This window comes from Oryx dammah, unplaced genomic scaffold, assembly GCF_014754425.2.
Source record: "Oryx dammah isolate SB20612 unplaced genomic scaffold, SCBI_Odam_1.1 HiC_scaffold_11050, whole genome shotgun sequence".
NCBI lineage: Eukaryota > Metazoa > Chordata > Mammalia > Artiodactyla > Bovidae > Oryx > Oryx dammah.
This window is the reverse complement of record NW_024080444.1, coordinates 3,166,125-3,192,584: the sequence shown is the minus strand read 5'-3', so window position 1 is coordinate 3,192,584 and position 26,460 is coordinate 3,166,125. Positions and strand designations below refer to the sequence as shown.

Genomic DNA, 26,460 nt, shown 5'->3' with positions numbered 1-26,460 from the left:
CCAGGTTCCTATGCAATATTGCTCTTTAGAGCATCGGACCTTGCTTCTATCACCAGTCACATCCACAACTGGGTATTGTTTTTCTTTGGCTCCATCCCTTCATTCTTTCTGGAGTTATTTCTCTACTGATCTCCAGTAGCATATTGGGCACCTACCAACCTGGAGAGTTCATCTTTCAGTATCCTATCTTTTTGCCTTTTCCTACTGTTCATGGGGTTCTCAAGGCAAGAATACTGAAGTGGTTTGCCATTCCTTTCTCCAGTGGACCACATTCTGTGAGACCTCTCCACTATGACCCGCCCATCTTGGGTTGCCCCACACAGCATAGCTTAGTTTCACTGAGTTAGACAAGGCTGTGGTCCATGTGATCAGATTGGCTAGTTTTCTGTGATTGTGGTTTCAATCTGTCTGTCTCAGGGAACTCAAACAGGGGCTCTGTATCAACCTAGAGGGATGGGATGGGGAGGGAGATGGGATGGAGGGTCAAGAAAGAGGGGATATATGTACCCCTATGGCTGAGTCATGGAGATGTTTGACAGAAAACAACAAAATTCCATTAAGCAATTATCCTTCAATTAAAAAATAAATTAATTTTTTTAAAAACAGGGCAAACAAGAAATAGACAAATCCACAAGCATAATTAGAATTTATAACATGTCTCTTTCAGATGTGACAGAATGAAAAAAAATCAACAAGGAAACATTCTGAATAATGTTGACTTAATTAACATACATAGAACAGTGCAGTGCGCTCAACAATTGCTGAATGTTAAATTCTTTCCAACTGTAAAAGAAATGGTTATCTAAGTAGACTATAGGCAGTTCACAAAGCACATGTCAACAAACCTCAAATAGAGACCTCTGAATACAGTAACGTAAGCTAGAAACCAACAGCAGAAAGGTAACATGAAAACCAAAGCATGTCAATTAAGCAATACACTCTTAAGTAAACCATGGATAAAAGAAACTATATTAAAAATTAAACATTTTAACCAAATAAGATACAACAAATCAAAATTATGGGATGCACTAACACAATGCTTAGATTCAGACTTAAATGAATATATTTAGAAAAATCAAAGTGTAAAACATGATGAGCTAGGCATATTGCTAAATAAGCTAATAGAGAACATATGCAAAACCCCAAAAAGGAAGAAAATAACATAGGTTAGGCCAGAATTGAGGAAAATTTTTTAAAAATACAAGTAAGAAAATTCAAGAAAGGCAAAAGTTGAGTCTTTTGAAAGAAATGAATTAATAAAATAGATAAACCTCCAGTAAAGTTTTAGAAATTGGACATTATATACATTTTTTAAATTTCTGGTCATCAAAAGATACAATTATGGGAGTTAAAACACAAAGCAGAAAAAGACAGGTGTGATACATATGTTCAACAAAAAAGTTGTATTCAGAATACATTAAAAAAAACTTGTCAGTCAATATGAGGACTGACCATGTCTATAGATGGGGAAACAGTGGCAGACTTTATTTTCTGGGGCTCCAAAATTACTGCAGATAGTGATTGCAGCCATGAAATTAAAAGACGCTTACTCCTTGGAAGGAAAGTTATGACCAACTTAGGTAGCATATTTAAAAGCAGAGACATTACTTCGCCAACAAAGGTCCATCTAGTCAAGGCTTGGTTTTTCCAATAGTCATGTATGGATGTGAGAATTGGCCTATAAAGAAAGCTGAGCACTGAAGAATTGATGCTTTGGAACTGTGGTGTTGGAGAAGACTCTTGAGAGTCCCCTGGACTGCAAGGAGATCCAACCAGTCCATCCTAAAGGAAATCAGTCCTGAATATTCATTGGAAGGACTGATGTTGAAGCTGAAACTCTAATACTTTGGCCACCTCATACGAAGAGCTGACTCACTGGAAAAGACTCTAATGCTGGAAAGGATTGGGGTCAGGAAGAGAAGGGGACGATGAGATGCCTGGATGGACATCACCAACTCGATGGACACAGGTTTGGGTAGACTCCAGGAGCTGGTGATGGACAGGGAGGCCTGGCGTGCTGCGGTTCATGGGGTGGCAAAAAGTCGGACACGACTGAGCGACTGAACTGAACCAACAGAAAAGTGGGCAAAAGACTTATATGGAAATTCCACAAAAGAGGATTTCTAAATGACCAACAAACATGTGAAAAAGTACTCAACATTATTGAGAAATGCAAATTAAATCAATAATGTGATAGTAGAAGTACCCTAGAGTAGTTAATAGGCGGAGGAGGGAAGAAGACTAAAGCTGGCAGTAGCAAGTAAAGGCAATGATATGGATGAGGATTTTTATACATTTCAAGGAGAGATTGACAACAGATTTGGGAAACAGCTGGACAGAAAATACAAATGTTGAATATATACCTTAAGACCCAGAAATTTCACTCTTGAGAAATGCACACTTGTGAACATCAAAAGATACATGTTAGAACATTTGTGGCAGTTTTATTTATAATACAGTCAAAAACTGAGGGGGAAAGCAAAATTATAGTCAACAGTCCCTGACAGCTCAGTTGGTAAAAGAATTCGCCTGCAATGCAGGAGACCCCGGTTCGATTCCTAGGTTGGAAAGATCCTCTGGAGAAGGATAGGCTACCCACTCCAGTGTTCTTGTGCTTCCCTTTTGGCTCAGCTGGTAAAGAATCTGCCTACAATGTGGGAGAGCTGGATTCAATCCCTGGGTTGGAAAGACCCCCTGGAGAAGGGAAAGGCTACCCACTCCAGTATTCTGGCCTGGAGAATTCCATGGACTCTACAGTCCATAGGGTCGCAAAGAGTCAGACATGACTGAACAACTTTCACTTTCACTTTCTTTCACAGTCAGCAGAAGAAAGGAAAAATATATTCTAGTGTACTCATGCAATGAAAAATGAAAGACAGCTACAAACAACAAAATAAATGAATCTCATAGACACTAAGCAAAGACAAAGACGCCATGCAGAAAAGTATATATACTCAGACAGTAATATATAAAATTCAAATACTTATATATGGGATGGAAGTCAAAACAGTGTATGATCTGACGTACATGTGAAATCTTAAAAAGCCAAACTCATAGGAACAAAGAGTAGACCGGTGGTTGCTAGGGACTGCAGGGTATGGGAAATGGGGAAATGCTGGTCGAAGGGGACAAACTTTCAGGCAAGAGATGAATAAATTCCAGCAATGATGACTACAGTCAACAATACTGTATTATATACCTGAAAGCTTCTAAGATAGTAGATTTTTAAAGTTTTTATCACACACACATAGAAATGGTTAATTATGTGAGGGAACAGATGTATTAACTAGCCTTTCCGCTGATAATCATTTTGCAATGTACACGTGTATCAAATATTTCAAATATCACGTTGTATATCTCAAACTTATACTATAATATATGTCAACTGTAATTCAAATAGTCTGGAAAAAATAAGTAATTCCTTTGGGATTGTTAGGACTGACTGCAGGAACAGAGAGTATTATAGAGTGCTGGTAACTTTCTACCCTGTGATTTATGGAAAGGGTTATACTTCTACATTCAATTTGTGAAAAATCCTTGAGCTATGTAATTTTCCTTTGATTGTACTGAATATGTTTTCTTAATATTTTTTAAAGTTTACAAAGTAAATGTTACAATAAGAGCAGAGAAACTGGGGTGCCCCAGTGAATGATACAAACAGACTCTTCTAAATGGAGGGGTTAGGAACAGCCTCTATGTATCAAGCTAAATCTTTTTTGACAGAAACTGAAAGTTCAGCTATCTAGCATTCACTGTAAACAAAGAAAAATGAAGAAATGGATATCTGAAGATGAAGTTAGTCTATTACTGTGATAGATTACCTTCCACAGGCTTGATATAGATTCAAGAGGCTAATTCCCATTCCCAAAATAAATTTTTACAAGTGCTCAAGTCAAGATGAATCCTCAGCAAACATGTCTTAACTGCTGAAGCACATCTAAATTTGTTCCTTAAAGATTATAAATCTTTAACACTTGTATCATTTAATTGCACATCAAATTAGAAGAAAAAACAATCATTACACTATCTTATACTTTTATACTAAGGCATTTGACCCACCCTGGTACAAGGCTGATATACTTGTAAGATTTTTAAACTATAAACTGCTTTTTATTATATTTTCAATAATAAATATACTATTCTTCAAAATAAACATCATTCAAAAATAGTCAAAAAGATCAATAGAAAATTTTCAAATATATAGATTCATTTAACTAAAACAGCTTCAAAATGCTGAAATACTGACTTCTTACGTTTTATCTATCCCTTTTAGGGTGTTAACTGAAAAGAAGTTAACATTACTAGCTCTATTTAATGGCAAACATCAATCTTTCCAGAAATACTTGTGTAATTGTCTACGAAAATGATTGCTTAGGATCAAACTGAATTTCCCAAAGCATACTATATAAATTATCCAAACCTAATTTGTGGTCCTGTTATTTTGACTTAATCTGAATTCATAGTATAGCAATGAGAATAAAATCACCTAAACACTTATATACATTTGATGAATATTATATTTCTATCATTTACAAGCTAAAATATATTATTTAAATTAAGCAAGAAAAATGACCATTGCTTTTACAATCCCAGTTTTAGTTAGATTTTAAACAAATTTATAAATATATATTGCTAGTTCAATTTCCCAATTTTCTGTTTGTTACTCCTCAACATAGTGAAAAAGAAGCAAGGCACTCTCTGAGGATTTTGCCATAACAGGTGCACCTCACAGAACTGCGGCTTTTTTTTAATTCCGCACCTTGTCTTTACTTCATGCAGAGCAAGAAAAGTGCTTATTTTCTTATGAATTTACAAAAATGCTGTAAAACACTCTCTGGAACTGATCCCAAATATGAAATGCAAAGAGAGATAGAATCCTGAGAGTATTCAATGAAATACAGCACCTAAAATGGCAGAATAGGAAAAAAATTTTATATATAATAAAGCTCTATTTCAAGTTTGGAACCAAGAGAGGGGAGGTCTCCTTTTCCATAAATCTTTCAGAAAAATACTGAGTAGAGCACAACTCTGATGCATTATTGAACAGGCAAACCCTAGCACAGTAATTGATGGTGGCACTCTGATTTAATGATCCTTATTTTTAAAGCTAATTAAAGAAATTGAATTGCATGTTCAAAGCAGATTTGCTTAATATGACGAGACTATTTTGGACATAAAGTAGCTCACAGTTCCTGAACTAAACAAGTTACAAAATGGAGCAGCGAGTTTCAAGGAAGGGAAGGGGCTTGGGGGGAGCTGGGCTTTCAGACAAAACAGTGTATAATTTTACATTTTCTATGAGACCTTCCTTTCTTTCATTGGAATACTTATTCAGCACCTGAAATGTTCAAGACATTCGGCTCTCAGGGATGGGACAGTAGTAAAAGAGGTGTCTGTGGAAGGTTGTGAAAAAAGTGCAACAAATCATTTTCAGCTCCTCTTCGCAAGAACAAGTCTATTCCCCTACCACAGAGTCACATACAAAAGTCCTCTTTGTGTGTGTGATTCAAAAGTAATCAGTAGTAACGTAGTAGTAGTAAAAACTATTAATTTTATTCAATATCGAATTAGTAAAAACTATTAATTTTATTCAATATTGATTCTTAAAAGTATGTCTTTTAAAATTCTGTGTTTCAAAGTGTTAAGTAAATATGAAGTACTTCTCATATATTAAAACTACAATCATCACAAGAAAAGCACTATTGTTTGAGTTGCAAGCTAAACTAGGCTTTTTTTTTCATGGGCACTGTATTACTTGAAAAAAATTACTTAAATCCCCAAAAACAGATTATACAGACTTTGGTATATGGCAGACACTTTCTCAAAAATAAAGTATGCCTGACACTTCAAAGAAAACAACTGACAGTAATTGTTGCCAGTAGTAAAATTTGAGTTTTCAAGTAAAAATTAAGAATTTTGAAAAACTTGCATCTGCCAACCTGGGCTTGACACTTTTCGATAATTTAAAGACTCTATTGATAAGATCAGAAGCAATACCAGCAAGTATAATTTTCTGATACTATGTAATGAAAGGTAAAGTGTAATTTTTCTATTTTTCAAATTTTCCAAATGACCAATGTAATATAAAATTATGCGTGGGTAATGAAAGTAAAAATTCAAAGCACAGGGAAGTGTTCCCTATTTTGGTTTCAGATTCCACACTGCAACTAGCTTCTAAGAAACTAACAAGAGTTTTGGTGCCCTATCAAACAATCATCTGAAGGCTATATACACCCCTCTCCTTTTCCATCTACATACTCGTGTGAAACCAGATTTTTCTCATATTCATAAACTAAAACAACAAATCCAAACAGATCAAATCCAGAAGCAGATATGAGAATCCAACATCTTCTACAGAGCCATGTTAAAGAAAAACGCAAAAATGTAAAACAATGCCACTCTTTTCACCAATTTTAAAATGTAATGGGCTTATTACTGTTATTTTCTATGTACTACTAAGTAAATATTTACAAAAGTTCTCAATTTTAATTTCTAACCTGATATAAATATGGATGGATAAAACCACAAAAACAAAAGCTCTTTGAGGTCTTCAGAAATGTTTAAGAATGTAATGGGGTCATGAGAGGAAACTGAGAAGCCACTGCCTTAAAACATTAAATCTCCATATGAAGAGGAAGCAATAAACAGAGAACTGGTATTTACTGAGCTCTTGGTAAGCACTGGGCTTAGGCCTTACATTTTTTAAATCCATGCTATTTAGCTCCCATTTTACAACTAAAGGAGGAGCAAAAAAGGGCTCAATCAATTAATATATATATTTTTTCATTTTAAGAAATAAACTCATGCTTAAGATCATCGTTGGTCTCTGAATAACACTACAACACCGCCAGCATCTGAGAGCAGATAATCTAAACGAAGGCCTTGAGATAACCAGGAATTCCTTAAATTATGTTCATTATACTGTTTACAAGGACAGTGAAACAAAAAGCAACACAGCTTTGTGATTAAGACCTGAACTCTGGAGTCAGCTTGCCTGCATTCAAATACTAACTCCCTCACCTAACCTCTCTGTGCTTCCATTACCCCTCTGCAAAATGAGGAAAATATTATCCTCTGCTTTATAGTATTGTCGTAATGATGAAACATGGAAGAGTTCCTGGCACATAATAAGAACTCCTTCCAAGTTAATTATGATGATGATGAATGATGAGTGATATATCTATTTAATATGGTTCCTAAGAGAAAAATGAGGGGTCTTCAAAGTAACTTTAGTTATTTGGCTAGTTTGTTGATATAAAAAACTAGTTCTCTAGCAAGGAAAGACAAATTATTAATGCACAACAGTTCTGAATATTCAAGAACACTCATGTAATCATTAATTACAAAATTGTTTACTGAGTCTGAGTTAAGTGTCGTGTTAGGGACGAGGTATTCAAAGATGAATGTGTCATGGATTTTATCCCAAAAGTGGGAAATGGACTCCAAACAAACCTCCAAACAAATGAATTCTACAGCCCCTTTACATGCTTGTTGAGAACAAATGGCGCAGTGGCGCGCAGCATATACACCACTAGTCTAGGCATGTGTGTTGATGTGTATTTACAGAATGTCTTTCCTTTATTTAAATCTCAACACTTCTGTGCTTTCTTAACAAAATTTCCAAAGAAAATGAGGATAAAGAATGTAGCTTGACCAAAAATAATATTCTTATCAAAGTATGCTGGAAATTTCTACATTGAAGGGGCAAAGGTATAAAAATTAACTTTATTTCAAATGTCACCACAAATTTTAGAAATTGAAAATTTAGACAAACGACATGTTAGAATGTTTGCAGTGTTTTTTCTACCAGTCCCACATTTCCAGAAGATAAAATTGATTCACTGTTCACAGTCTGCTTAGAGAAAAATAAAAATAAAACCCTCCAGACAAGCATAAATATATGGAAATGGGCACATGGAGACTGATGTTACTTTACCATGCTGCCTTTCCATCTTACTATTAGTCTACCCAGTCCATTTACCTAATTATAAATAAAAGCAGAATGACACTTCTGATTTATATTTAAAAGGATTTCTGATTAAAATTTAGGAGGGATAATTCAAGGGAAACAGCAAATCTTAATACGTTTGAATTTATAAAAGATTTAGTTTAAATTCATTTCTCATTATGAATGCTATTAACTGTTCTCTTAAACTTATTTTTCCTTTATGTTATAGAACGAAGGATTTAGAAAAAGTGTAAATTAGAAGAAGCAGAAAAAAAAAAAAGCATTGGCTTCAGGGTCACACAGACCTAGATTCTTCCCCTAAATCTACCAACTGTATGGTCCAGATAAAGTTATATAATCTCTCTTCACTGGACAAAGTAGGGAGAAACCCCACCTCAAAAAGCTGATGGACTGAACAAATGAGACAGTCTATAACACACGAGGGCTTCCTACAAGGAATTGTTCTTACTGTTGCCATACTTCAAATGCAAATCGACCTCTATTGTTCTAAATTCGGCGGTTAAAAAACTGATTTAGATTATACTCAGGAAATTTCTTATTTTTTTTCCCCTCTTCTCCAAAGACCATTTAACTTTGTCACAAAAACACCATACAATTAGCACCATTTGCTGTTTTAGACACACATGCATACTCAATGGCAAGATGGTGTTGCATTTTAATCCAGCACTGTATAAAAAGCTTGAACATTGCCTTCTTGCCCAGGATAAAACAAGAATTTTAGTCCCTTCAGAGGCTCTATATTTACAAACTTTTAGTTAAAGGAACAAACATTTAAAAGCTGTTATTGTACCAAAAATAAAGTATTTGAAATTCTGACAGTAAATAAACTTTATGGTAAATGCAAAAACATGAGACAACTCCTCTCGTAACTTCTCCTAGATAATGTACATTTAAGTCTTACAGACACTTTCTGTTAGCCTGCTGTAATGCTCAATCATAAAAGTAAAACCATTTTAAGGGTAGGAAAAATATTTTTTCATTTTCATGGGCACCATCAACTGGGGAGAATTCTATTTGACTTCTAGATAATTCTTGTTAATGGGTTGAGGCATATATTCTTTCTCTCCATTCCCCTCCCTTCACACCAAGTCATAATTTAACCTAAGCATTCTTGAGAGACAGTAGTCATTTCCCTTTTCCTGACAGCAAGCTTACAGATGAATCATCTTCATTTCAGTCTCAAATTAGAAACCATCAACACAGGGTTACGTTTTCATCTTTTATATAGGTAATAAATCAGGCTGAGGAAACACAGGCATTTCTGCTCTTTGAGACAATAATTATACAAAATAGTGGGGATTTATTAATTACCTAAGTCAAAACAGAGCAATCAAGTGCTCAATTATCAAAATTTTCAACTTTTCATCAATCTAAAAACCATAAATGTAAAAATTGTCAGAGTTGCTGATATTACTGCTTAAAAGCAGCATATCTCAACACTTTGGCCATAAACATGATTTATCAGTCCTACAAATACAGAAGAGTGGCTCTTTGGGCAGGCCCCAGCATGGTGCTGTTCCATCTAATACCCTCTGCTGATGTCAGGTATTTGAAAGTGACCTTCTGAAGCTTACTGTCAGTTCCTGGTGGTTCAGACAGTAAAGAATCTGCCTGCAGTGCAGGACCCAGGTTCAATCCCTAGATCAGGAAGATCCCCTGGAGAAGGAAATGGCAACCTACTCCAGTATTCTTACCTGGAGAATTCCATGGACAGAGGAGATTGGCGGGCTACAGTCCATGGGGTGGTAAAGAGTCGGATACGACTGAGCAACTAATACACACATAAAACTCTGAAGTACACACTGACTGCCTGCTTCTCTAGGTTCTATAAAGTGTGCTTTTAAGACAGAGGATCAGAAAAATATACATGGGGTACATTATCTCATGCATGCTTTAGCAGAAAAGTCATTACTAAATTACTGTGTATCCTTAGTGTATTTCAGACTTCAAAAGATGAAAGAAACAGCCCTTTGAAGAATGAGTCATGTACTTTACAACTATACGTGAAGGTCTTATCCATCAAAATGTCATTAAGACCTTTAACTTCATTTTATGTGGTATGTTTTTTACTACAGTCTTTAAAATGTGCAGAAATAAAAATAAATAATTGTTAAAATATTGTATTAAATAGTATAGTTAAGAGATAAAGTTGATACTTCAACTTGTTACAAAAAATTTGATATGGAAAGCTGAATGCGAAAGAACAATGATGATAAAAAACAGAAAAACAGAAAACCATACTAAAGCCTTCACAGTCTGGCTCCAAAGTTTTCTCTTCTGTCAACAGCCTCCCAGACTCTATTGCTCTGATAACACAGGTATATCTGTGACTCTCTGTCAAGATTTGTCAACCTCAGCACTGAAGACTCTGTAAACCCAGCAATTCCCTGTTTGACGGGCTGTCCTCTACATTGAGGATGTTGAGCAGCATCCCTGGACTCCATACATTACACGCCTCTAGCATTGTCCCACCCCTCCAACCCACAAGCTGCGACCATCTAAAGTGAATCCAGACACTGTTCAGTGTCTCCTGGAGAGAAAGTGTAAAATGACCCGAACTGAGAACAGCTCTACATTTGTAAACACTCTTCCCATTACCTGAAATAATTTCCTCTATCTCTACAGAAAACCTCTATTCATTTTTCAAAACCCATCTTCGATGTCACCTCCAATGTGAAGTTTTCCTCTAGTCAAAGTTAGTAATTTCTTCCTCTCTCTTCCTTTTATACCACTTAGCTTGTTTTCCTATTTAATGACATAAGACTATATATGTTCTTTCCCTCTAGATAAGTAAGAATCTCCATCTTATTCATTGCATTTTTACTTATTTTAAGTGTTCAACAAAGGTTTATTATTAAATGATTATGAGCTTTCTATTTAAAAAAAAAAAAAACATGAGCTCCCATTACCTTCCCATTGCCAAGGGGAAATTTGGTTTATTGAATGATGTCTCATATTGAGCAATATACAATCATCTGGTTCTTTTTTGCCTTTGTCCTGGGAAATGAGAATTAAATTATATACTCAATTTTAGCCACCCAAGAGACTTGGTATATCTAGTTCTCTAATATTTTTATTTGATCTTTATTTAGATTTACCTTTGAATCATCTATTAGGATGTTTTGCCCTCAGGAGTTGTCCCAAACTTTTTTTGGAATGTGAACAGATAAAACTTAGAAACACAGAAATATAAAACCACGACTTTTATACCGTGAAGACCATATTTAAAAGGACTGAATTACTCTAATGAACACTGAACAGTAAATTTCAATACTGGTTTTAGTTTAAATCAATGTCTCTCCAATAATTCCAAAAGATTTCATGAAATTTCCAAAGAAAAACCTAGAAAAATCTGGCTTAATTTTGTGTATATATACATATGCGTCTAGAGGATATATAGGTAAGCCAACACTTCCCTGTGAGAAAGGTGAACAAACCAGGAACCTGGAAATCAAACAACAACAAAATAAGGAGGGCCATACTCCAAAAAGGCTGGAAATCCCTGACAAAGAGAGGCGTCCAGAATACTGTGCCCCAAGGCTAATTTTCCAGATCAGCAGCTTTTGTAAGCCTGACATCCACATCATTTCTTCAATGTTAGAATTGGTCTCTGTAACCGTAATTTTAAAAAATCTTAGCAATGACAATTCGCAGTCCTTTCTAATGAAGGTAATAATTTTAATTCATAGTTTTCCTACAAATAACTCAAGATAAAAAGACATTTAACTTAGTACCCTTAGTCAATTCAGAAGGCAAGGCTATTAATTAATCAGGAAAGTAGCATCCACTTATATTGGGCTGGACAAACGTCACAGAATAAATATGCTAATCCAATATCCTCTCATCTGACAAGTTTCTATTATTAAATTGCTAACGTGTTTATTTCCTCCACAGTAGCTGGATTTTTGTCATGAATATGCATTAGGCCGTGCAGTTATTAGCCTGGATGACTCGGTGACAGTGAGGACACTACTTGAGAATTTGCATTTGACAGATCATTGACACAAAGTCACAGTTATCCACCACCACCCCACACACACACACACTTAAACAGGAATCATGCAATAGGAAATAAACTGGAGCTATTAGAGATTATTCAGGTTTAATAGCACACATCCTTTTAGCTGGTGGTTAGAACAATACACAATGTGGCAGAGTTAAACAGAGGCATCAATTATACTCTCAGACCTGTTAATATTTTTGACAATATTTAAATAGCACATCCCTTCAGGGCATGGCTTTTTTGCCCTCTCAGTTACACACCTGTCAAGTGTTTAATTTGCCAAAGGGAAACAGTTTGATTTGTAAGGGCTGTCTTAATACTGAAGAAGCAAACTGGAAAAATTAAACATTATTGAAGAGAAGTAATGAAAAGGATCTGAGGGGGAAAAAAATAGTAGGTTTAATTCAACAAGGCATGTTAGCATCTGTCATTAATACAACAATATGATCCTGTTCCCCATATGGTGAATATACCTTGGGCTTTTCAATTATTCACTCCCTTTACTTTTACAAGGCAGAATGATGGCAGAGAAAAATTAAAGGGGTCAAACTTTCCAGTAACACTAAAAGAGACAGAGACAGTAACTTGCTCCTATCATGCATATAAAATTAAATACTTGAAAATGTAATTTAGGTGAAAGATAATAAATAAAAGCTGGCCATTCATCAGATTTGTATAGCTACTGGATTAAAAGCACAAATTTCACTCCTTAGATGCACTACTTAAATATTAAATTACAAATAGTAATAAATTAGCAGTTGGCAAACGATATAGAAAATTTAAATCTAACATGATAACACTTAGCATGTATACGTTTAACTTTAAAACAGAAAATATTACAAATTTTTAAAAATTTTCTCTAGTCAGGCAAGGGAAAAAAATTAAATTGTTTTGAACCGGTACAGAATGGAGAGTAAAGTGAAGAGTCCAAAAACTGTGGGACGTTATCTAGGTTTCAACAGACACTAAACTCATGCCACCCAGGCACTGTTAACCTTGGTCTGGGGGAGCTGTGAGACAAGCTTCAGGGTCAAACAGGGGAAAGGACTGTGCCTTGGGAGCCAAGAAGTCCAAATTCCACCTCTGGCTCTACTCTCTAAACTAATCTGCCATAATCAGCAGGGGGATGAAAAGATGGTTTCCACGGTCCCTTTCAGTCTGTGAAGAGGTGACCGATGAGCCAAAAACAGGAAACTCGTGTCAAACACACCTACATAATTCACGAACATCACAGCCTTGAAATACAGTGGACCCCTGCCCAACACAGGGGTGAGGAGTGGGGAGAGACATCAACTATGACGCAGTCAGAAGTCCAAGTATTATAGCTCTGACTCCTCCCAAAGCTAACTACTAATAGCCTACTGCTGACTAAAGTCTTATCTATAACATAGTCAATTAACACATATTTTGTATGTTATATATATTATATACCATATTCTTATAATAAAGCAAACTAGAGAAAAGAAAATGTTATTAAAAACATCATAAGGAGGAGAAAATACAAGTTGGTACAGTTCAAACCCAGGTTATTCAAGGGTCAACTGTATAACAGCATTTGTCATTAATAAAATGAGATCACACTGTCTGTAGTCCTAGACTACGAGGCTCCATAATATTCTCAATAATTTCCCAAGAAGTTTAAGTTGAATTACATGGGACCCAAATAGTTTTAGATACCATATCCTAGTTCCATTTGGAAAGAGTAAAACAAGCTCAACAAGCAGTCCTTTTTCTCCCGTCCTTTCAGCAGACCTGGTAAGTACAAAAGCTATTCCCCTCACATAAGACTAGATAGCAGGGACATTTTGACAGCTGCTTCACTAGACTAACAGCATTTCCTAACATAATCACTAGTAATTTTTCTTTCAACTTTCCCTCTCATTCAAGTCATATTTCCACATAATACAATAAGGGGAGAAGATATCTGTAAAACATCTTCACATTGCTTAAAAACCAGGTAATTTTCTATATCACAATTACACTAATATCCATAATACTGGTTTCTCCAAAAGAATGCCAATCCATTCTGAAAATGAATACCTGAAACCAATTTTTTCAATAATTTACAAAGGAATAAAAACACAATTATATATAATGAAACCACCTCGTTTTCTTAATTCATGATCATAACTTTTAAAATCATTAGGTACAAACTCACTTGAGAGAAATATTTTTAAAGATTCTTCTTGATCTATGTACTTAATTTGGGGGGGATCATTAAAATAGCTAGATTAAGAAGTTATATGACATTTAACAAATTCCTTCTCTATTGCTACTACTGTTCTTTTTCCATTTGGCAGATTTTGGAGTTTTTGTTGTTGCTAACTGAAGCTGTTCTTCGACTGAATTATGAAACTAGTCTTCAGGTTTCATGTTAAACTTTTAAGGCAGAATATTGGCTAGCCAGTCATCCATAACCATTAGATTAATGCTAAAAACATCAGAATGAGAATTAACTTGGACTGAAGACATAATTAGATTAACTTCAAACCTTGTGAGGATAACAACCATTTAAAAACTATTTTTTAAAAACCTGAGAAATGGTGATTACATTAAGTAAGTTCAGTGACCATCTGATTCCAGTTTTCATTCTGTCATTGCATTATGTTTCAATTTTAATATAAACGCTAGGACTTTTTAATGCTCATAATTTTTACAGAAATAAACACTGTGTTACATTTAGAAGTCCTAATGTTTATCACCATCTGATGCTGTCATGGGAGCCATTGCTACTTAAACTCTTTTTAGAAGTGAGAATTGCAATTCCTCTAGCTAATGACAATGTAATTATTCCTTCTACTGTCAACATAGAGGTGATTTCCCTTCCTCACATACATGATTACACATGCAAATCCAGGCTCAGCTGAAATGTTCTAAGTGTGCTGAATGTCTGAATTTGAACAGGCACAATCACATGAACCATGAGTCACAGTGATGATGGAAACCAAGGTACAGCCATCCACCCTAAACATATTTGTATCATATTCCTCTCCTGCAGGAACTCATTCTTCCATTCTCCCACAGCTTTCAACACAATGTCATATCATTTACAATATACAGCCAACCATTAAGAAAATAACAGGGCACAGCAGAGTGGGGAGCCACAGTGAATATGAAGTCTCACTTGGAGGTTTAAATGACTTCATTAACAATTAATTCACACATACAAAAATCAGCCTTTCAGAAAAAACAGGAGACCTTACAAGCTCTATGCCATGCTATGCAGGCCTCCTGTGGGTACACACCATGTCTTACCTGGTCTTTCAGCTGCTGTATGGAAGTCTGAAGGTTCAGAATCTGGCTGAAGAGCGGGCTCTGCAGCACTGACTTGAGAAGGTTCAGTTTGTCTTCATTTGCTGCATCCCCACGTTCCCGCAGCTTGGCCTGCAAGCGCTCTGCTGCCTGCACAGCCCGATTTTTGTCTAAACCAAAGAGCAGCATTAGTCAGTAACAAGATTCAAAAGACAGGCATCAAACCATGCTTATAGAAATTCTAAAACTATTTCTTGGGAGAGCTGAAAATTGACTTGGAAAAAAGAAGGGACTAAAACATGTCACTCTAAATATATTCTTCAAACCTTGAAGCCTCTAATAAGAAAGTTTGTTTAAAAGCAGCCAACTGGTTATAGTGTATGGTACGTGCAACTAACTGTAAGTATGGAAACAAATTCAGATGATGCGTATCTGATATGCTTCTAATACCAGCTATTTCAACTCTTTTATAAAAATTAATTAAAACCAAACATTCTGTGATCTTATGTTATTTCTTTTTTATTAAAATGTATATATAAGAAAAATTAGAACTATCACTAATAAGTAGAGGTAAATAACGTCACTGATTAATTTTAACAGTCAAATTTTCATGTATTAAGAGGCAATGCATTATATACTTTTGCATTTACTTGAAAATACATTACAATAACACATATTCCTTCAAAAACACAATTTTTTAATGCTTGAAATGTCTTACCTCCAAATTAAATAGCATATGTACATAAGCATAAAACTGAATATAATTTATTTATTAATCACCTTGTATAAGGTACAAAGGTGCCAAAGTTAGTATTTTCCATAAGTGTATCCTTAATAATCCTAACATCTAACATGCAAGACTCTAGACAGTTAAATGCTACCGCAAATAATAGTTAAAAAACATCTCAAAATTCCACTCTCACTCCCTCTCTCCCTTCCATGTAAGTGAAGCTACAATTTTTAAAAAATACTGAAGACTGCTAAGATATATGCCCTAACATATTCTCGATGATATCTATTAAAATATATTGCCATACTGTAGTAATAAAAAAGAGTGAGAACTATCACTAGAGACATTTTTTGATACCAAAAATATGATTACACAGGAATAGAGAAACTAAAATATTAACTAATGCTGACCATGAGTTCATGCACAAAGTTAAACACTCATATGCAGAATTTTAAAAGCAAACAGTAACAAAGGTATGCCTAAGAACTGACTTTAGGTTATTTCCCATGGTATCTCAAAAAACAAATCTAGTATGAATTCTCACATCAATTCTTGAAAGGTGTACAACTCAGTAATAACTTACAAAATGAAGATTATCAGGTAATGGTTTAAATAATTCTGTATTTCCCCTTTGCTGTCCACTTTCTTATGAGGAACTTTCCTATGTAAACTATTAGTCTTTACTCTGTGTGACTTTCGTATAAAATAGGTGATACAGGAAATGTGCACCCATGCATTCTTATTACAGTCATAGTACCAGGAACAAAAGTTAACAGTAATGATCCTCATGATCACAAAAACAGCCTCCTTTCCTGCCACCCACTTCCCACTACCCCTCAAAACCTGCAGGTGTCAAGGCATCAGCCATGATCATCAAGGCATCACAGACACCTTCCAATACCTTCCAATAATCACACCCAAAGAGTTCCCTGGAAAAGGTGAAGACTGCAGTGTCAGATAAAGGACCAGGACAGACTGGACGTTCCATACCTGATATACCTGAAATCAGTTCTATAAACCAGCTTCTCTAAAACTAAAAAGCAGTACAGTGTAGGGGAAAAAGAAAAAAGATCAACACATGTCTAGAAAATTTGTTGGATATTTCAACCTAAATTATCTGCTACAGAAATTAAACGGCCATAAATTGTCACTCAAGTTTGTCAACCTGTTCGGTACTGTTATAGTAGTTTTACCAACTTAAAAGCTCAGTACTATTTAACCTGCCAAAAGTAAAGTAAATGTAAGACACAGGCAATGATCTTCAGTATTAAAAATATTGTTATACTTCTGGTGCTACCGAGAAAAAAACTTTAACCAGAACTGAGTTCATAAATCAGAACTGGGTTTACATTAAGCTTTCTTAAAACCCATATTTGGTAGAACATCTCATATACTTTTGCTTATAAGTGATGTGTTTTGATAACACTTCATATGAAACCATCTAAATATCAAAACACATTGCCCTAGTACAATGATAGTGGATTAAAAAAATATTAACCAAATTATTATAGACAGAATCTTAACATGTAGAACATATTTCAAAGATCCCAATGGAAGGAGTTTAAATCATTATCAAAACAGGAAGAAATAGGTCTTACCTATAGTTTCTAACATTTTTTTTCCAAATTTCAACGTTCTTCTTTAGAATGACTATAAACCAACAACTATAATGGAACTCTAGGGAGAAAAGAAAATGAAATGGTTATGTTTTACAACTTTTAAGTTATATTCTAAAACTAAATATTTTAAAAAGCACTTGATACCACTATGATTCCTCTGACCATTAAGATACTGTGGAGATAAGATAGGTTTCTATATAGGCAAAAATAAAAACAAAATGTATTCATTTTAGGATTTATTCAAAATTATCTTATATTTGCAGGTAAAACTTGTATAATAAGGTAAAAGGCATAAAATCTATTTTAATTAACTTGGTGCTCAGTTGCTTAGTCATGTCTGACTCTTTGGGACCCAATGGACTGTAGCCCGCCAGGCTCCTCTGTCCATGGAATTCTCCAGGCAAGAATGGGGTGGGGTGGGGTGGGTTGCCATTTTTTCCTCCAGGGAATATTCCCATACCAGGGATCAAAGTAACATCTTTTGCATTGGCAGGCAGATTCTTTACCACTGAGCCACCTGGGAGCCCCAAATAAGTTGGTCAGTCAGTCAGTTCAGTCGCTCAGTCGTGTCTGACTCTTTGTGACCCCATGAATCGCAGCACGCCTGGCCTCCCTGTCCATCACCAACTCCCTGAGTTCACTCAGACTCATGTCCATCGAGTCAGTGATGCCATCCAGCCATCTCATCCTCTGTCGTCCCCTTCTCCTCCTGCCCCCAATCCCTCCCAGCATCAGTCTTTTCCAATGAATCAACTCTTCGCATGAGGTGGCCAAAGTACTGGAGCTTCAGCTTCAGCATCATTCCCTCCAAAGAAATCCCAGGGCTGATCTCCTTCAGAATGGACTGGTTGGATCTCCTTGGAGTCCAAGGGACTCTCACGAGTCTTCTCCAACACCACAGTTCAAAAGCATCAATTTTTCGGTGCTCAGCTTTCTTCACAGTCCAACTCTCTGGTAGAAGTATACAAAATATTTCCTTTAAAGCTCCTCAACAGAGACCAGTATAACTCTGGATTCACTTACAGATCCTTATCCGAAGTGGAAGGAGCTTACTGGGCTCTGAATGAGAAATTCTGTAGGCAAAAAAATATTTTTAAGATAAAAAGTAGAAGATATGACCCTGCCGTTGACTGCTCCTAGTCTTAATTGGGAAGACAATTCAGACACACCAATTAAGAAATGAACTGTGATGCTCAATCAGCAAGTGAGTGCAAGATATTTAAACCATGCATGAAAAACTGAATAAAGGAGAGCCCAACATTCAAAAGCTACTTTACCTTTTTAAAATACCCTCCTGTCAATAATCTTTTCCCTACTCAAAAAGACTCCTTCAACCCACACAAATCTCATCTTTCTCTGATTATACTCATCTAAACTCTTTCAAGTACTGGATGCAGGTCTCCACTGACAATAACCACATCACTAACCCATCTTGAATCTCTGCTGTCCAACAGTTTTGTACAACTGACTCCAAGTTACCTTGATCCTTCCCCTTGAAGAAAACCCACAGTCATCAGAAGTCAGTGGGTCATTCTGTCAATGGTGAAGAGGAATTCAGAACCAGACATCCTCACTTTTCATCTAGAAGATGAGATAGGTGACTTCTCTGAGAAGGAACAAGCTGACCACCTGTTTTAGAAAGAATGCCTTTGGGAGACAAGAAAGAATCTGGTATGCAGGAGCAGATGCACAGACCATCAATGCCTGCAGTTAGCTCTGTATAAACTCTGAGAATAATACCTACTTGACCTTTCTTAAGCCAGGTCGGATATACAACTTAAAATGACTCCATTTCAAATAGTCAAACAGCTCAAGTACTGACACTTGTATTAGAAAGTCTCATAAAGTCTTGAAAAAGTAAAATTATATACATGAGTGCATGGTATGCACAATAAAATTTAATTCTATGCTCTTTCCCCTATGAAAACTTAACTCAGAAAGATAAAAAGTCAAGAAAAAAGAGCACTGACTCTAACTTGGAATGAAGAGTGATACAGCCTTGAACAAGGGGCCTATCATATGAACCTTAGTTTCCTAGAAAACACACTTACTCTTTGGGTATGTTCTGAGAAGTGAGATAAACATACAAATTTCCAGCTCACTGCAAAACACCTACCCTACCTCTCTGTTTTTATGATTAATGTTGACCACATGTAGATGAGCAGTCCAAGGCCAAGCCTTGCATGGTTTCACAGGGGAAAATATAGGAAGATCTTAAAGGACAATATAAGAATCCTTCATAAAAGAGTATTATTAGGTTCTCTCTCAAAAAATTAGTAACTTCTGACAAACAAACAAACGGAAAGATACTCCAATAGCAGGAAGTCCAGGACTACAAACATGTAGTTATGCAACCGCTCCAGAGGAAGCGTGACGGTAATGAAAGGGCATCGAGGAGAGAGTCTGATGACCTGAGTTAAAATTTCAGCCTGACCCTTTACTAGCTCTACACCCTTGTTATGTCACTCATCTGTCTTTTCTGAACTTGGAATCTATTAATTACAAGTGAATGGCATTCATAAAGTTTTGAAAGAGTAAAATTATTTACATGAGTGCTTGGTATGCACAATAAAATTTAGTTCTATGCTCTTTCCTCTATGAAAAATTAACTTCAGAAGATAAATAGTATTCATTGCTTGGTGGGGGATGGAAGTTGGCCTACGGATTCAGAGGCCCACTGATTCAGGAGGAGTCTTCAGAGAAAGCACAAAGTAGTTCTCAACTGTGAAACACCCTGGCATCCAAAAGTTCACCTACAAGTCAATTATGTGGAAGTAGAATTGCTTACTCTTTCAGAGAAACCCTTATCATAAATGTTTTTATATATATATAAGCCTAGACTATTCCTGCAAGCTTTCCAAAGACACTAATGGTTGAACGTCAAGAGGTGGAGAACAATAGAAGGAAATTTTGAGCTGCATTTCTTCTGAATTTTAAAATTTTGTGTCAGTATACAGTGGTTAGATTTAACAAATAATAATACAGGACACCCAGTTTAATCTGAAATTCAGATAAATGAATAAATTCTAGTACAGGTATATTCCACACAACACTTGGGATATAACTGCACTAAACACTAACTTGTTGATTATCTGAAATTCAAATTTAACCAGGGATCCATTACTGTATCTGGCAAGCCTACTTACGTGTATATTAGCTTAGGAAAAATGCAAATTTTAAAAACCATTTTTAACCTAAGGAGTCTATGCTTCCTGAAGAACTTCAATGACAAATCCTTTAAAAATCCTCTTAATGATTTTAGCTGTGACCTTTTGATTCTCCAACAAGTGGTTGATAACACTGGTTCCAATCGAGGATAAAAATCAAACAGCTTCTTTCATTGCTTTTAGAAACAGAAACCGATTAATTAGGAATCATTTTACTTTTCAACAAGTTGTACTGGTAATGTGTAGGCACAGCTTTTGTGTAGTTGAGAATCATTACCTGAAACATAAAACAAATCATTCTTGCCCAACACAGATTATACGGCAACTAACAAGTGAAAATGTCTTCTGCTAAAAATAATTCTAACAGAAACTGCCCCAAATGCATACAATGTTCTAGATACCTTAACTGTTTTGGCGGTAAAAGGAGTACACCATTAGAAGAGCTTGCTGCAATGGTTCGCGGCTTGTCAAAGTTGCTCAGCATCTGTTAATGCATTTAAATTCAGCATTCATCTCACTCTTAGCTGCCTCGGTGCTAGCTGAAGTTAGCAGACAAATGCAAGGCTGTAGTCATTTGTAGGCAATCTGTCATACAGTCATTTGGCCACGACAGGAAAACTGACACTGGCAGTCATGATTCATATTCCAGGGTTACTGAACTACTGCTCCAAGAGCACAGAAACGTCCAGCTACCCACCAGCATCATGCAATCATCCAACAGAAAACCGCCAGCTCTTTTTAGCATCTGTTCTGTAGGACTTCTCCCTCATTTTTACAGGCTTGATCAGAAAAGCATTTGTGAACAAAATCTTTGTTTTGAAGTTGACATTTATGAATCTCTCCAAACTCCTTCAATAATAATAGAATTTATTCACTCTTTTTTGCTCTTTCAAATCAAAGAAAATCTAGTATTCAGGAACCTTGCCTTTCATGTAAGTCAAATACTGATTGATGGTCTCATCCTTCCTTTATAAAACGGAAAGATAAATTACCTGTCCAAAATGAATATGCTGAGAAGGGTCAAAAGCTTACAAAAGAACTCAAATTCTCTTATTTATTGATTCAGCAACTCACAGAGTGCCTACATGATGAGCATGTTTCTGGGTGGGAGAATCAGAGGAATGAGGACACAGTTTGAGAACTCATGGGCCAAGTGAATGGAAGAGGAAAAAAAAAAAAAAACAAGTAAACAGACACTGGAAATAATAAGAATACAAAAGAGAGATGCCATCAAACCCAAACTGAAGAGAAAAGGGAAAGCTTCCTGGAGGCAGCAACCCCTGCATGGAATTTTAAGAAACAGGTGGGAGACAGGACAGCAGGGGTGATGGAAGGGCTGCCCACACAGAGGCAAGAGCGCACAGCACCTTCTGAGCACTGCAAGCCCTTACTTAGGCCTGGGCTGGGCCTGAAGGACAAGGGAAGAAGAGGTGGCGAGGCTACAGACGTGGCTACAGGGTAAATCACTGAGGGCCCTGGGTGCCGTTCATGAAGAGTTTATTTAAAATTGCAGCTTCTAAAAAAATAAAATAAAATAAAATTGCAGCTTCTTTTGGTAGAGTGAGTGATACAGCCAATCTTTGGTTTAGAACGATCACTCTGGTGATGGTGTGGAATATCTGTAAAAGAAATAAAAACTGGAAGCAAGAAGACCAGTTAAGAAGCATTTTCAGAGAGATGAAAGTGAAAAGTAAATGAAAATGGGAGACAGATCTGAGGAACAAGAGCTGTAAGCAAAAGGATCTGGTGATGTGAAGATAAGGCAGATGAGTCTAGGAAGAATCTCAGCCTTCCTGCTTGAGTTACTGATTGGATGGTAATATTAACACCATCAAGATTGAGAATATTAAAAAAAAAAAAAAAGTAAGTGATATGGTTGTCCTGATCAAGAGTTTAAAAGGCTGAGTGAGTGTTACAGTGCCTGATAACACTGCTAGGCCCCCCATATTCATATGTTGAAGCTGTAATCCTCAATGAGATTATATTTGGAGATAGGGTTTTTAGGAAATAATCAAGTTTAAATGAGGTTATAAGGGTGGGGTCCTAAACCAAGAGGACTGAAAACCTTATAAGAAGACAAAGAGATATCTATGTTCCTCTCCCTCCTTCCTTTTCCCCCTCTCCTCACATGCAAGCAACAAAGAAAAGCCATGCTTTTTCTTTGGAAGTACACAGTGAGAAAGTGGCCATCCACAAAACCAGGAAGAGATCTCTCACCTGAAACCAAACCCTGCTAGACCTTGAGGGTGAGCTTCCCAGCCTTTAGAGCAGTGGGGAAATAAATTTCTACTGTTTCAGCCACCCAGTCTACGGCATTATTTACAGCAGCCTGAACGAATTACTGCAGACTGCAACCTTCCCGCAGCCCCTGCTCCAAGGAATATGCCATTGCACACTATGCTATGCCCCTCTCCTCCAAGCATAACCAAAGAAGCAAAGGGGGGGCCCTCACTCGACGGAAGACAATCTAAGTGCTGACCTAAGGTAAAACTGGGCTAGCGTCTCTCTCCTGAGAATTTGAAAGAATAAACCAATTAGTAGTGGAGCTAGAGTTGAAAAGATAGAAGAAGCATGAGTAAGAATAAAGAAGCTAAGGTGGGGCACACATAGGCCTGAGTCATGAGAGATAGAAACAGATCAGTGGACAGAGACAGAAGAACACAGCTGACATTAGGAGAGAGGCAAGGACTGCCCGGGAGACCCAACACGGCTAATGGGCAGAAAACTAAGTAAAACTGGCCCCCAAGAAACAGCCACTGACATCCATTTTTACAGTGCACTCCACTCTGCCAGAGCTAATCTGTATGAGGCTCTCTGTTCCAATCAAACACACCTATTACACTCTGCTTCAGTACAGCATCATACTATCACATCCCAAATAAACCACTATCTTTCTTAAGATGAACCCTTCCTCCTCTGACTAATTCATGTGGAGACTCTACTTCCAATAAAGATTTGAGGGAACTTACAAGCAAATACAACTTTAATATGAAAACTGAGACAATTAAGAATTTTACAAGAGAGATAGTTACTTCAAAAAAACTAAGCATGAGGAACTTCTACTATGGCAGGTGAATAAAATACCATAAAGGATTCAGTTTTGATCAGAGCCTGAGAAAAGTCATCAGGTTTAAATCAAACAAATCATAAATCTACGGTTGATACAGGAATGTGAGATCTGATTAACAAGGTTTCATTCTATAAATGAAACCATAGTAACTGTGGAAAACATTCACAAGTAATGAAAATAATTCTAGCTAAAATATTCTAGTCAAAGGAGAATAGAAATACTTTCACCTCAAACTCCACTAGAAAAATAAACCAAACATCTATGTTAAAATTAAAACACTAAAAAAATAGAATTTACAATTTATAAACCAGGAGGAAAAAAGATGGAACAAACCATACTCAAGCAATCTAAAATAGTTTGGGAATACAGAAAATAAAGGAAAAAGCATCATTAAAAAAAGAGAAATGAAATAAATTCAGATATCCATATTCACAATAAATATAAATGGGTTAGACTCACTGAAGAACAGGCTCACAATCTGTATCTCAAAATCAAAAATGAAAGTTGTAAACAGTCTGATGTCAACCTATAATTTTTAATATATAGAATAATATATGCTACACATAAAAAGGTATTTATGTGATTTCATCATTACAACGAGTTATTGATAAAAGGACACATTCTAAAATCAATTACAGTTATAGTTACTTTTAGGAGTGGACAGATGGAAGTGGTAGCTTTTGATCAGAGAGAGGTCAAAAGGTGACTTTAGCTTTCTCTACTTTTTTAAGGAAACTATAATTTTAGAATGTTTTAAAGTTCTATTTATAAAAATTAATTGAGTTGAAATATTTATGGATAAAGTGGTCAAATGTATGGTATTTTCTTCCAAAAAATGGAAGAGGACAGAAGAAATATGACTGGACATGAAACAGTGGCTATTAAAAGTGAATAATGGATGCATGAGGGTTCACTATAATATAAACATCATAAAATGTACATTATAAAGTTTTCATAACAAAAAAATAGAAAAATAAGCGACTGACAATAAACATGTGAAAATGTTAATACCTACCTGATTTTGGAGGATGAGACTAGAGCTGATTAGTTCCTTCTTTATTCAAATTCTCCCTATCATCTTGTCCCAACAAAAAAAAAAGGTTTCACCTTGAACTACTAAATTACTTGGAAAAATATTTCACTATTGGCAAATGCTACCAGAAAGATAATTTCTTCAGGCTAGATCACTTAACCCTCACAAAATGACAGGAAATATTATAAAAAGATTTCTTCAAAATTAGTATTTCATAAGGAATCTGTATTTGTACCATTAAAAACAAATTTATTCTGATTTTCTGATGGCTAGAAGTACTGCTTCTTGTTTTACCAAGCCCTGTGAGCTAAGAGCCTTAGAAGCGGATCTATGGCCCTGGATTAGCTAATTCCAGCGAGACTGAGCAGCAGGGCAATAAGTGATAAATGACTATTACTGTCCTACTTCCGAACACACACACAGAGCAAACTAAAACCCCCACCACTGGAAACGATGGGTCAACCCAAGAGAGTACATAAATATAAATTTGTTTCAGTTGAAAGAAAACTTATCTTTCATGTATATGTAAATGATGATTCAATATTATGAACAGTCACACAATATATTTAAGCTAAAATTATAGTATGGGCAAGTGGCATATTAATCCACATATGGAAATACATAAATTATAACCATTACTCTGATCAGGAATCTACATACTCTAAACAAATTTGGTGATGATAATCATCTCATTCCTTTTCCTAGGAACCTACTGAAAATACATATAGATATTAGGCTATTTAGTAACTTACAGACACACTTACACAGAAATGTGTTTATACTAACAAACATTAACTTTATTTAATGTTCATTAACTTTATTTTGGTTTTGAAAGCTACTTCCTTTTATTTTTAAGACTGTTGGCCTGAAGTGAAAGGTTCATTGTCCTTTCAAAAGGTATAACATGTTTGGTCCTTTACTGCAGATTTCCTAAAAGCACAAAAATACTAATTTTATACAGACATTTTACCAGATTCATATCCACTTCCAGTAACACACACATAAATTATATTTTGTGATGCTTTTGAGTCAAGCTCCTTATTTATTGCTCACACTCAAAGATGAAGTCAATTTTATGGTTGAAAGCAGCCTTAAAACACACGCAGGGCACAGACAAACGCAAGTTTGCTAAGGTTTGGTGAATCATAATCTAAAAAATAACTATAACAATTTAAACAATAAGAATCAGCAGTGTGTCTGGGATTAGAACCTCAGGCTGCTTTATTACTCAATTGACTTTTTGAAAGGCTGGATTTTTTTTTAATATACTACAAACCAATTAAGTTTATATTCCATTGTACTATATTCATTTCCTTCCTCCTCCATCATCCATATATTTTTTTTTAAAGAACAGCCAAGGAAACACACACATACACACTGCTAGAGAACTACAGATTCCAATACCTTCTCTCTGGGCAACAATTTTTATGTATTTTCCATCCATTTTGTTCTCTCTTAAAACAATCATTCCTACAGGAAAGGGACCCTCTCCAAATCAACTCACACCAAATATGGTTAACTCAGAAAAAAAAAATTAGATGCTTCTGAGAATAAAGATTTAGCCTCTTCTGTTCTTTCATCCCCTAGCTAAACTCAGGAATTTAGGTTGGTGGGCAG

At 35.8% G+C, this 26,460-nt stretch overlaps 1 protein-coding gene across 1 annotated transcript in view; it reads right to left on the bottom strand.

Moving 5' to 3' along the window:
• LOC120860250 (multiple PDZ domain protein-like) overlaps positions 1 to 26,460 on the bottom strand; it is a 175,350-nt gene that overhangs the window by 128,238 nt on the left and 20,652 nt on the right. The window contains exons 2-3 of the mRNA XM_040236049.1: positions 17,553 to 17,631; positions 15,228 to 15,394 (exon numbers count right to left, since the gene is read on the bottom strand). Of these exons, the coding sequence (XP_040091983.1) occupies positions 15,228 to 15,394; positions 17,553 to 17,568 (183 nt within the window). The 5' untranslated portion in view covers positions 17,569 to 17,631. The remainder of the gene's footprint in view (positions 1 to 15,227; positions 15,395 to 17,552; positions 17,632 to 26,460) is intronic.